This window comes from Delphinus delphis, chromosome 2 (genome assembly GCF_949987515.2).
Source record: "Delphinus delphis chromosome 2, mDelDel1.2, whole genome shotgun sequence".
Lineage (NCBI taxonomy): Eukaryota > Metazoa > Chordata > Mammalia > Artiodactyla > Delphinidae > Delphinus > Delphinus delphis.
Genome location: NC_082684.1, coordinates 22,766,659 through 22,780,283, shown reverse-complemented (window position 1 = coordinate 22,780,283; position 13,625 = coordinate 22,766,659). Strand labels below are relative to the sequence as shown.

Below are 13,625 nucleotides of genomic sequence, written 5' to 3'. Positions count from 1 at the left end.
TAGCAAACATAATTACAAACCTGCCCACCTGTTTGGTTTGCTTAACAAACATGCCTGCAATATCACTTGCTGATAGAAATGGCAGCTCTTCCCACATCGTTGCCTCTTTGTGGACCGTCATCTCAAGTGATTCAACACAGTCGGGCTGTAAACTTCCAATCAGCATAGTTCCACAGTAAGTCTTACTCCCAGTTCCCTGGCCCTTAATACCTGACACATTATTGGGTAGTTACTCAATGCTTGCTGATTTATTGCTGGGCTGAACCATTAATTGGCATCTATTTGGTAACAAAACAATAACAGAATAATGGCAGCTGCTAATCGATACCTTATCAGGTATCAGAAATTCAGCCAAGCACTTTATATATATTTTCACATTTAATTCAATAATAGAGTTTATTATTACACCTGTTTTAAGGATGATATAACTGAGGCTTTGAGTTTTGTTTTGCTTTTTGAATTTTATTTATTTTTTTATACAGCAGGTTCTTATTAGATATCGATTTTATACACATTAGTGTATACATGTCAATCCCAATCTCCCAATTCATCACAGCACCACCACCACCCTACTGCCGCTTTCCCCCCTTGGTGTCCATACGTTTGTTGTCTACAACCATGTCTCTATTTCTGCCCTGCAAACCGGTTCATCTGTACCATTTTTCTAGGGTCTTTAGATTGATCCACGTATCTACAAATGACCCAATTTCATTCCTTTTTATGGCTGAGTAATATTCCATTGCATATATGTACCACATCTTCTTTATCCATTCACCTGTCGATGGGCATTTAGGTTGCTTCCATGACCTGGCTATTGTAAATAGTGTTGCAATGAACATTGGGGTACATGTGTCTTTTGGAATTATGGTTTTCTCAGGGTATATGCTGAGTAGTGGAATTGCTGGGTCATACGGTAATTCTATTTTTAGTTTTTTAAGGAACCTCCATACTGTTCTCCATAGCGGCTGTACCAATTTACATTCCAACAGTGCAAAACGGTTCCCTTTTCTCCACACCCTCTCCAGCATTTGTTGTTTGTAGATTTTATGATGCCCATTCTAACTGGAGTGAGGTGATACGTCATTGTAATTTTGATTTGCATTTCCGTAATAGTGATATTGAGCAGCTTTACATGTGCTTCTTGGCCATCTGTATGTCATCTTTGGAGAAATGTCTATTTAGGTCTTCTGCCCATTTTTTGATTGGGTTGTTTGTTTTTTTAATATTGAGCTGCATGAGCTGTTTACATATTTTGGATATTAATCCTTTGTCCGTTGATTCGTTTGCAAATAGTTTTTCCCATTCTGACGGTTGTCTTTTCGTCTTATTTGTAGTATCCTTTGCTTTGCAAAAGCTTTTAAGTTTCATTAGGTCCCATTTGTTTACTTTTGTTTTTATTTCCATTACTCTAGGAGGTGGATCAAAAAAGATCTTGCTGTGATTTATGTCAAAGAGTGTTCTTCCTATGTTATCCTCTAAGAGTTTTATAGTGTCTGGTCTTACATTTAGGTCTCGAATCCATTTTGAGTTTATTTTTGTGTATGGTGTTAGGGAGTGTTCTAATTTCATTCTTTTACATGTACCTGTCCAGTTTTCCCAGCACCATTTATTGAAGAGACTGTCTTTTCTCCATTGTATATGCTTGCCTCCTTTGTCATAGATTAGTTGACCATAGGTGCATGGGTTTATCTCTGGGCTTTCTATCCTGTTCCACTGAGCTATATTTCTGTTTTTGTGCCGGTACTATATTGTCTTCATTACTGTAGCTTTGTAGTATAGTCTGAAGTCAGGGAGTCTGATTCCTCCAGCTCTGCTTTTTTCCCTCAAGATTGCTTTGGCTATTCGGGGTCTTCTGTGTCTCATACAGATTTTAAGATTTTTTGCTCTAGTTATGTAAAAAATGCCATTGGTAATTTGATAGGGATTGCATTGAATCTGTAGATTGCTTTGGGTAGTAGAGTCATTTTCACAATGCTGATTCTTCCAATCCAAGAACATGCAGTATCTCTCCATCTGTTGGTATCATCTTTAATTTCTTTCAACAGTGTCTTATAGTTTTCTGCATACAGGTCTTTCGTCTCCCTAGGTAGGTTTATTCCTAGATATTTTACTCTTTTTGTTGCAGTGGTAAATGGGAGTGTTTCCTTAATTTCTCTTCAGATTTTTCATCATTAGTGTATAGGAATCCAAGAGATTTCTGTACAGTGATTTTGTATCCTGCAACTTAACCAAGTTCGTTGATTAGCTCTAGCAGTTTTCTGGTGGCATCTCTAGGATTCTCTATGTATAGTATCATGTCATTTGCAAACAGTGACAGTTTTACTTCTTCTTTTCCAATTTGTATTTCTTTTTCTTCTCTGATTGCCATGGTCAGGACTTCCAAAACTATGTCGAATAACAGTGGCGAGAGTGGACTTCCTTGTCTTGTTCCTGATCTTAGTGGAAATGCTTTTAGTTTTTCACCACTGAGCATGATGTTTGCTGTGGGTTTGTCATATATGGCCTTTATTATGTTGAGGTAGGTTCCCTCTATGCCTACTTTCTGCAGGGTTTTTATCATAAATGGGTGTTGAATTTTCTCAAAAGCTTTTTGTGAATCTATTGAGATGATCATATGGTTTTTATTCTTCTATTTGTTAATGTGGTGTATCACATTGTTTGATTTGCATATACTGGAGAATCCTTGCATCCCTGGGATAAATCCCACTTGATCATGGTGTATGATCCTTTTCATGTATTGCTGGCTTCTGTTTGCTAGTATTTTGTTGAGGATTTTTGCATGTATATTCATCAGTGATATTGGTCTGTAATTTTCTTTTTTTGTAGTATCTTTGTCTGGTGCTGGTATCAGGCTGATGGTGGCCTCATAGAATGAGTTTGGGGGTGTTCCTTCCTCTGAAATTTTTTGGAACAGTTTGAGAAGGATGGGTGTTAGCTCTTCTCTAAATGTTTGATAGAATTCACCTGTGAGTTTCTATTTCTTCCTGGTTCAGTCTGGGAAGGTTATACCTTTCTAAGAATTTGTCCATTTCTTCCAGGTTGTCCATTTTATTGGCATAGAGTTGCTGGTAGTAGTCTCTTAGTATGCTTTGTATTTCTGCACTGTCTGTTGTAACTTCTCCTTTCTCATTTCTAATTTTATTGATTTGAGTCCTCTCCCTCTTTTTCTTGATGAGTCTTGCTAATGGTTTATCAACTTTCTTTATCTTCTCAAAGAACCAGCGTTTAGTTTAATTGATCTTTGCTATTGTTTGCCTTGTTTCTCATTCATTTATTTCTGCTATCATCTTTATGATTTCTTTCCTTCTGCTAACTTTGGGTTTCGTTTGTTCTTCATTCTCTAGTTCCTTTAGGTGTAATATTAGATTGTTTACCTGAGATTTTTATTGTTTCTTGAAGTAGGCTTGTATAGCTACAAACTTCCCTGTTAGAACTGCTTTTGCTGCATCCCGTAGGTTTTGGATCATCGTGTTTTCATTGTCATTTGTCTATAGGTATTTTCTGATTTCCTCTTAGATTTCTTCAGTGAACTCTTTGTTATTTAGTAATATATTGTTTAGCCTCCATGTGTTTGTGCTTTTTACGTTTTTTTCCCTGTAATTGATTTCTAATCTCATAGCATTGTGGTCAGAAAAGATGCTTGATATGATTTCAATTTTCTTAAATTTATTGAGGTTTGATTTGTGACCCAGGATGTGATCTATCCTGGAGGATGTTCCATGCGCACTTGAGAAGAAAGTGTAATCTGTGGTTTTTGGATGGAATGTCCTATAAATGTCAATTAAATCTATCTGGTCTATTGTGTCATTTAAAGCCTGTGTTTTCTTATTAATTTTCTGTTTGGATGATCTGTCCATTTGCATAAGTAAGGTGTTAAAGTACCCCATTATTATTGTGTTACTGTCGACTTCGTCTTTCAGAGCTGTTAGCAGTTGCCTTATGTATTGAGGTGCTCCTATGTTGGGTGCATATATATTTATAATTGTTATATCTTCTTCTTGGGTTGATCCCTTGATCATTATGTAGTGTCCTTCCCTGTCTCTTGTAACATTCTTTATTTTAAAGTCTATTTTATCTGATATGAGTATTGCTGCTCCAGCTTTCTTTTGATTTCCCTTTGCATGGAGTATCTTTCTCTATCCTCTCACTTTCAGTCTGAATGTGTCCCTAGGTCTGAAGTGGGTCTCTTGTAGACAGCATATATATGGGTCTTGCTTTTGTATCCATTCAGCAAGACTGTGTCTTTTGGTTGGAGCATTTAATCCATTCACATTTAAGGTAATTATCAATATGTATGTTCCTATTACCACTTTTAAAATTGTTTTGGGCTTGTTTTTGTAGGTCCTTTTCTTCTCTTGTGTTTCCCACTTAGAGAAGTTCCTTTAGCATTTGTTGTAGAGCTGGTTTGGTGGTGCTGAATTCTCTTAGCTTTTGCTTGTCTTTAAAGCTTTTGATTTCTCCATCGAATCTGAATGAGATCCTTGCCGGGTAATCTTGCTTGTAGGTTCTTCCCTTTCATCACTTTAAGTATATCATGCCGCTCTCTTCTGGCTTCTAGAGTTTCTGCTGATAAATCAGCTGTTAACCTTATGGGAGTTCCCTTGTATGTTATTTGTCATTTTTCCCTTGCTGCTTTCAATAATTCTTGTCTTTAATTTTGCCAATTTGATTACTATGAGTCTCGGTGTGTTTCTCCTTGGGTATTTCCTGTATAGGACTCTACACTTCCTGGCCCTGGGTGGCTATTTCCTTTCCCATGTTAGGGAAGTTTTTGACTATAATCTCTTCAAATATTTTCTCGGGTCCTGTCTCTCTCTCTTCTCCTTCTGGGACCCCTATAATGTGAATATTGTTGTTTTTAATGTTGTCCCAGAGGTCTCTTAGGCTGTCTTCATTTCTTTTCATGCTTTTTCCTTTATTCTGGTCCACAGCAGTGAATTCCACCATTCTGTCTTCCAGGTCACTTGACTGTTCTTCTGCTAGTTCTTATTCTGCTAGTGATTCCTTCTATTGTAGTTTTCATTTCAGTTATTGTGTTGTTCATCTCTGTTTGTTTGCTCTTTAATTCTTCTAGATCTTTGTTAAACATTTCTTGCATCTTCTCGATCTTTGCCTCCATTCTTTCTCTGAGGTCCTGGATCATCTTCACTATCATTATTCTGAATTCTTTTTCTGGAATGTTGCCTATCTCCACTTCATTTAGTTGTTTTTCTGGGGTTTTATCTTGTTCCTCATCTGGTACATAGCTCTGTGCCTTTTCATCTTGTCTATCTTTCTGTGAATGTGGTTTTTGTTCCACAGGCTACAGGACTGTAGTTCTTCTTGCTTCTGCTGTCTTGTCTCTCAAGGCTTTGAGTTTTTTTTTTTTTTTTTTTGCGGTACGCGGGCCTCTCACTGTTGTGGCCTCTCCTGTTGCGGAGCACAGGCTCCGGACGCGCAGGCTCAGCGGCCATGGCTCACGGGCCCAGCCGCTCCGCGGCATGTGGGATCTTCCCGGACCGGGGCACAAACCCGCGTCCCCTGCATCGGCAGGCAGACTCTCAACCACTACGCCACCAGGGAAGCCCCAAAGCTTTGAGTTTTAAGCAACTTGCCTAATGCCACACAGCTAGAAAATGATTTATACTCAAAGTTCTGTCTATAGCCACTAATTCTATACTACTTTCTGAAGAGAATGGCTCTATCTGTAGATGACTGAACCCAGTGAAACTTCGATTCATAGCTAACTATACTAAAAAAACAGGCCAACACAAACCGCTAAGTCAATCAAAACTACATAGCAATCACGTACACAAAAAATATTAAAGAAAAGCAAGCATATACGCTGTGTATATTTATATATGTGTGTGTGTCTATGTATCCTTAAGATTATTTACCACTTTAGATGTCATAGACATCTTTTCTCTGCATTAGGACCCATCATCATTGACTATATAGTTTTAACAACTGAAAGGCGATTTTGCTTTTAATGATCCCACTAGAAGCTTTCAATTGCAGATCTGTGTCTTATCTATCGATATATCCCATCCCCAGCATCCAGCACAATGCCTGCCACATACTAGATGGTCAGTACATAGCAGAGGAATACAGTAGTCCCCCATTATCTGCGAGGGATATGTTCCACGACCCCCAGGGGATGCCTAAAACTGAAGATAGTACCAAACCCTATACATATTATACATACATACCTATGATAATTTAGTTTAGAAATCAGGCACAGTAAGAGATTACCAACAATAACTAATAATGAAATAGAACAACTGTAACAATATACTGTAATAAAAGTTATGTGAATGTGGTCTCTCTCTCTCAAAATATCTTACTGTACTGTATTCACCCCTCTTGTGATGATAAGAGACGATACAATGCCTACATAAAATGTGATGAGATGAAGTGAATGAGGTAGGCATTGTGACATAGCATTAAACTACTGCTGACCTTCTGATACCTCAGAAGGAGGATCACCTGCTTTGGGTGATCCTGGATCATCAAGCCATGATGATGTGGATGGTTGGATGTTAGGAGCAGAGGACTGAGATAGGTGGGGATCACGGGTGTTAGAAAGTGGGACAGCTCAAGATTTCATTATGCTACTCAGAACAAAGTACAGTTTAAAACTTATGAATTATTTCTAGAATTTTCCATTTAATCTTTCTGGACTGCAACTGGTCCAAATTTGGTAATTTCAGTTACCATGGCAGGTAACTGAAACAATGGAAAGGGAAACCACTAATAAGGGGGGACTACTGTACAATCCTTAAATTTTAAAACTCTGTTCTAAGGTGAATGTTCCACTTATATGAATGTATGACAATGCATACATACCTGGAACGTCACAGATAGCGGAGAAGCATTTATTTTAAGCAGAACAAGGTAAACTTTCAACATAAAATTTCCCCCACTCTTTCTTAAATGCAAATAATTAAACACAAAACATGTTAATACAATCTTCTGGCTAACTTTTAATTATGGAAAAGTTGGAAAATTTAGTATTATCTTCAAAGCAACTACACCCTGGCAACAGATACATTAATTATGTGTGAACATTAGACTTAGTCAAAACAAAGCATGCCATAAGAACTAAATTACAATTGTCAAGATTGTAGGCCTAAATTTAGCAACTTAAGCACATTTAATCATAAACTCCAAACTAACTTAAATTTTATTTCCTTGATTTTAACAATTACTAGAAAGGTAAAAAATATATACAAAATACAGTGAAACAACAAAAAGAGGAAAAGATGAGCAAAGCATGAAGAATGTTTCTTCTAGAGGTTGATGACACCCCACCCAGTGATATTTCCTTCAACAAAGATGTTAGTTAGTAACCCTTATCAAGAACAGGAGTCATCTGGCCCAGTCTATCCTGCCTTATCCTATTATCCATATGTTAATAGTCTTTTTTTTTCTATTTGACTTCTATCACACTCCAATGCAAATCCTTTTAGGAAGTTGGTAAAGACATAGAATGCAAATTTAAGTATTCTGTCTTCTATTCTTAGTTGACTTTTGGCCACAAAAGTAGTGACTCTAGAAGTCCCTAGTATTCTACCCAATGCCTGGTATATAGCAGACACCCCCCAAATTTTACACATCTACTGATAGGATAGCAGTGAGCCTGCTGGGAACATTCCAAGGTTGCCAACCTTCTTAAGTTTCAGTCTCTTTAACTGCAAAAATGAGCCAAATAGTATTGATTTCGTAACGTGACTATGAGCATTAAAAGTGCCTAGTGCACAGTGACCACCTCATCTATTATATATTGTATTTTGAACCTCAGTTTCCTCATAGGTTAACAGGGATCAATAAAATCTAACCCAAACAGTCGTGAGAATTCAGTGAGTACACATATGTAAATCAACTGGCATAAATACTTGCCATAAAGTAGGTCTTCAATAAACCATAATTCCTTTCTTTGCTACCTTGCCTCTAAATACCTATTTTAAGATCCAGAAGAAATTTAAAATCAAAAGTATTAGAAGGTTACTAGTTGGTTGAAAGAATAAAAATCACAGCATTCTAATAAACTTCTATGATGTCTTCTGGCACCAATACAAATTGCTACTAAAGCCTAACAATTAGCATTCAGTAGTACATAAACTATGTTCTAGGAGAAACACTAGAAGAAATTCAAAAAAGTCTTTTAAATTAGAGTTCATTCACATTTTTACCTTTTCTTCTAGTTGGTCCTTCAAACACTGGTATTTTAGCTTCAGTTTTTTGTTCTCATTTTCATTCTGAGTTAATTCCTCTGTCAGCCTGTCATACTGTGATTTCAACTTCTCTAGCTGAGAACGCTGGACTTCAGCCATATTCTTATCTTCTAAGCTTTCTGCCTGAGAGAAAAAGGAGAAAAGAGAAAGTCCACTGGCCACAGCCAAGCTGTACACAAAACAAATTCCACATTATATCAGTGGGCAAACACTTCGAGATTTTGCTACCTCTAAGCGTTCACACATAAACATACATGCAAAGGAAACATTCTTTGCATGTGGTCAATCTCTCCTTAGCATTCACTGAGCAACCAATTAAGTGACAGGTACTCTACTAGATGCTGAAGATAACAGGCATGAACCGTAAAAGAGACAGATACAACAGTCAATTCTGACAACGATGAACAAGAAGTGCTTAATAAAGGTGGAAGCAGAGGTATGTGCAACCCAAAGAAGGGACACTAACTGCTGAGAGGGGAAGGGTTATTAGAGAAATGTCCCCATAAGGATATACTATGGGACATTACTGCCTGATTAGTCTCTTCGTCTATAAAAGGAGCTTAACAATATCCCTATTCAAGCTACACTCTCGTTTTTGTGAAAGGCTTGCGTATTTTTTGTACAATGTAATTATTAATACCACTCTTGTGGGGCTAAAAAGATTATGGATCAGAGTAGCCAAAAAACTATAAATAACTTAATATGAAAGAGTTTACCAGTGATTATTTTCAGTACCAATAGTGCAATAAAGTACCTCGTTTTCGTTTATTATTTGGAATATAACCAGAATCAGCTTTAAAAAAAAACAACAGGAATAATCTGTGGATGAGATTCAATAAGGATTTGCCAGGCATGTGAAGTTAAAGACTTAAAATAACAACAATGTAAATACTGACTATATGTCAGGCACTGCTCTAAGACCTTTTCGTATAGTTGTCCCTCATTCCATCCTCACCACAACCTGACTAGGGAGACACTGTTATTGTCTCCTGTTTTGAAATTGAAGCAGAACAACACTAATCATTTGCCCAAGGGTATGTAGTGAGTAAACCAGAGCCAGGATTTGAATGCAGGAATTCTCTCTACTGTCCATGTTTTCAGCTGCTCTGCCTCACTGCCCTTAAAAGGTACGTATATCATACGGTTTTAAAAACCAGCTGGGTGCAACTTGCAATGTTAACTAGTTACACCTACCAGTTACTGACAGCCTGTAAGCACCCACATAGAATCTGTTTAAATTACATGTTTCAATGCCTAAAATATATTTGTTTCTTTCCTTTGTATAAGTTTATTATATGTATATAATCAAGTACATAGGAACATAATCGCTGGAAGCAATTTCCCAAAAGGAAGAAGTTTTGTGAGTTTCAGACAAGAATCTATACCTTATTCACCCCACAAATTTCAACTAAGACTTGATGCCACTTTGAGTTAACAAAAGAACTGATGTTTTTAATGAGGAATCCTGTATTCACTACCCAAAAATAAACTTACAAAATAAAGTCTCTCATCAGGAAAATTGTTCGATTATTATTTTAAGTTTCAGTAGAATACTTAGCATTTTTTGTGTCTTATAAAAAGTGTAGGTATAGACAGTTTTCCCCCAAGGCCAGTGGTGTCTGGGCCAGCTCATAGACACACTCAGGAACCAACTGTGCTCATCTCTTCCCAACTGTGCCTCCAGTGATGTTGTTTGATAGCTTGAAACCAGCCAAATGGGGGGTTTTATACTGCTGAACTTGGCAAATGCTACAAATCAGGGTTCCCCTCTTTGCCCCCAGAGAACCTATTTTTAAAACAGTTACAAGCACAGTAATGCCTAAGTTTGACTAAGAACTTACTTCTTGTTGTAGTTTCATTATTACATTTACATTTCATTTTAGGGTTTACAAAGTGATATAACACTCAAAAAAACCCTGTGATAGAGAAAGACATTACTGTTTCCATTCTACTGATGAAGTACAAAAAGGTTAAGTAACTTGACCAAGATCATATGGCCAGCAAATGGCAAAAATACAGAACTCCACTCTTGGTCTTCTGATTCCAATAAGGGCTCCTACAAAATTATTTTTGTTGAAATCATAATAAGGTGATAACCCAATATCCTTCAAATATTAATAGCAGCTAGAGTATTTCATAAAAATAGTTTACATTTAAATTTAAAAACAGGCATGAGGGCATCCCTGGTGGCGCAGTGGTTGAGAGTCCGCCTGCCAATGCAGGGGACGCAGGTTCGTGCCCCGGTCCGGGAGGCTCCCACGTGCCATGGAGCGTCTGGGCCCATGAGCCATGGCCGCTGAGCCTGAGCGTCCAGAGCCTGTGCTCCGCAACGGGAGAGGCCACAGCAGTGAGAGGCCCGGGTACCGCAAAAAAAAAAAAAAAAAACAGGCATGAGAAGGGTAGATCTAGATGGGGAAAAATATAACTTCTGCAGAGAAAAAAATATGGGTAATGTATCACACTTATTAGACTCAGAAAAAGTAACAGATTAAGGTGAAGCTGAAAGACAAAGAAATGTAACATTTACAGAGCTATTTATCTAAAGCCCTCTTATACATAACTCAGTATATTAAATCTTCAATGACAACCATTGCTATCAACTCCTGTTAATTAATATAAATGAGTCAAAAGTACGGAATTATATTCATAAAATAGCATGAGGTGGGGCTGTTCCTATGGGTAACTTATTCGGTTTAAGAGAAGAGTACTGGGCTCTCACGATCTCTGGTTCTCCTGTTAAGCTCGTATGCTTCTCTTGTACCACATTATAGAGTAACTATAATATCCCTCCGCATCTCAGTCTTCCGAATTAAAAAAAAAATCTAAAGTTTTTGGAGAATCTACAGAATAGTTCTAAACGGTGTCTTCTTTATATACAGGTAATTTCTTAAAGCTTTATTGTCACCTCACTATACACAAATACAAAGCACTTCCTTTGGATGAGGAAAGCAATTTTACCACATTACAGAGAAAGAGCCAAACCAGACAGATCACAAAGCAAGTCAGCAGCAAATCCTTTGATTTCTAGCTTTTCAAACATTTTAACCCAACATCCACGGAACATGTTCTGTATGTCTCAAACATCATGCTAGACGCCACAAGAGGATGCAAAAATGGCTAAGACCTGCTACCTGCCCCTCTGGAGATGCAGGAACACACAATAAACACACCATAATATAAGGCAGCCTGAATGTGCTGTACTAGCAGTTCCAAAAAAGAGCTACGGAAACACAGAGAATAGAAAGATTTATCCCAACCTCAGTTGAGATATATGCCATCTTCAGTGAATCCATAAAAGAAGTGAAAAATTAATTGGGCCTTGAAAGATTAGGCAGCCTTTTCCTCCTACAGATTGAGGGAAAAGACAATCCAGTTCTCATGGTGTTTTCATACTAATAAACGGAGATTAAAAAATTAAAAATAGGGAATCCATATCATATGATGATGAGTGCTATGGAGAAAAACTAAAGCAGGAAGGAGGGATAGATTTATCACACTCCTGACAATCATGTTATGAAATGATTCCCCTGCATGGTGATAAATGCTAATACCATTAGATCTTACAATATTTCCCCAAATGTAAGATCTCAATTATGCATTTACCCAGGCAACTTTGATTTGGAAAAGAAGGGGTAAATCTCAAAAGCCTTGGGTTTACAAAACCCATAAGCTGATCCACTTTAGTTACCATACCAATGACCATGGTTATAGCTTCTATGGCCTTGACAAGTCTTTGCCTCTTATATTTTAGGAGATCATAAATGTTGAATGAGGCTCGTTTCAGGTCCACGACTTACTGCTGCCTCTGCCTCTCCTGAACTCCCAAAATAGCTAAACGTTCTTTTTAAAGGGCTTCAGTGCTCTGAACTAGGTGCTTCCAGGTGGCTGCTATAACTCATTTCAACCTGGCTGAACAGGCATGAATAAGCCTCTTTATTGTTAGTTCTATCTTCCCTTCAGTGCTTGGGAATACAGAATGATCTCTAAAAGTTTACGCTTTATTAACTTCATGAGCCACCAGAAAATTTCCTCCAGTATCATCAGGATAATTCAGTGCGGGTACCTTCAGTGTCCTAATATGATTCTCGGCCTCACTCTTTTCTTTCTTGAAGTGCTTCATCAGCTCCTGGATATTCTGTTCATGTTTCGTTTTCATACTCTGCAACGAGAATGTGAGATCTTCCAGCTCCCTCTGGTGAACATCTCTTTCCAGCTTTAACTGTGTAACGATCGTAGCCGTCTCTTCGTCTTTGGATTTTGCCTGTGTCTTGAGGTCAGAGAGGTTCTTAAGTACCTCTTTCCTGGCTCTCTGTTCCTCCGCCAATTTATTGGCGAGATCTGCCCGGATGGCACTCAAGTCCTTGATGGCCTCTTGCATCTCAAGAAGCTGAGCTTGGTCCTTGGCCTGGCTCTCCTTCAGCGCTGCAATTTCTTCCTCCAGGTGCGCTTTCTCAGCTTTCATCTGGCTTTGAATCTTACTCTGCGTTTTCAATTCACTTTCTAGCCTATGGATGGTATCCAGGGAATCCCTGACTTCTAGTTCAAGGTCAGCTTGATGAGACTTAACATCACTTAGTTTCTGCTCCTTACAGTGAAGCTCCTCCTCTTGAAGGGCGCGTCTGGTTAGCACATCATTCAATTCCTTTCGAAGATTCTCTATTTGTTGTAACGCTGCATAAAGCTGGCTTTTCAATTCATCCTTTTCTTTTAGAATCTATTGGGTTAGGAACAGAAAGCAAAAATTACTGTAAAATTCACCATATACACTGCCAGAAAACAAAAATAAGGTTTAAGCCACAAGGAGAAGAAAAATTCATAAAATAATATTTTGTACTTCTTTCTGGTTTTTTAATGAAAAATACTTTTTAGGCTAGAAAAAGGAAGAAAAGTACAATTGCTCTGAAGTAGTACCACACTGAGATATATGTTTCAGATTTTCATCACCAAAACATATCAATCCATGATCATAAATAATTATTTAAATGTAAGATAAAATTGATCAAAAGAATGGGGGAAAAAAAGGCTCCAATTATAATTTACCAGAGGTTGAAATAATACAGTGTTACTTAAAGTAACATGATTTGCACTTCAATGGCACACTTTTAAAAAGGAGAAACCTCAAAACAGATACAAAAAAGATTCAGAAGATAATACAGGGAAGCAAACAAATATAATCTACGGAAGGTTTTGGTACAATCAGTCATTATTAATCAAATAATGTCCACAGTGACAAGAAACACACCAGTATGTTAACAGGGAGTCTTCAAGTCCCATGTAGAAATGAGTTTAAGATTAGGAGAGGCTGGGAAAGGACTCACAAGAAAAGTCAAAGGACCAGAAGGCCATCGCCCTCTGCCAGCTGTTTTAGGGGGTTAGGGCTGACACTGAGGGACGGCAGCCAAGAACTAATCT

At 37.7% G+C, this 13,625-nt stretch overlaps 1 protein-coding gene across 1 annotated transcript in view; it reads right to left on the bottom strand.

Moving 5' to 3' along the window:
• Nucleotides 1–13,625, bottom strand: part of CEP128 (centrosomal protein 128) — a 435,188-nt gene that overhangs the window by 269,523 nt on the left and 152,040 nt on the right. The window contains exons 14-15 of the mRNA XM_060003365.1: nt 12,277–12,927; nt 8,172–8,336 (exon numbers count right to left, since the gene is read on the bottom strand). Coding sequence (XP_059859348.1) covers nt 8,172–8,336; nt 12,277–12,927 — 816 coding nt within the window. The remainder of the gene's footprint in view (nt 1–8,171; nt 8,337–12,276; nt 12,928–13,625) is intronic.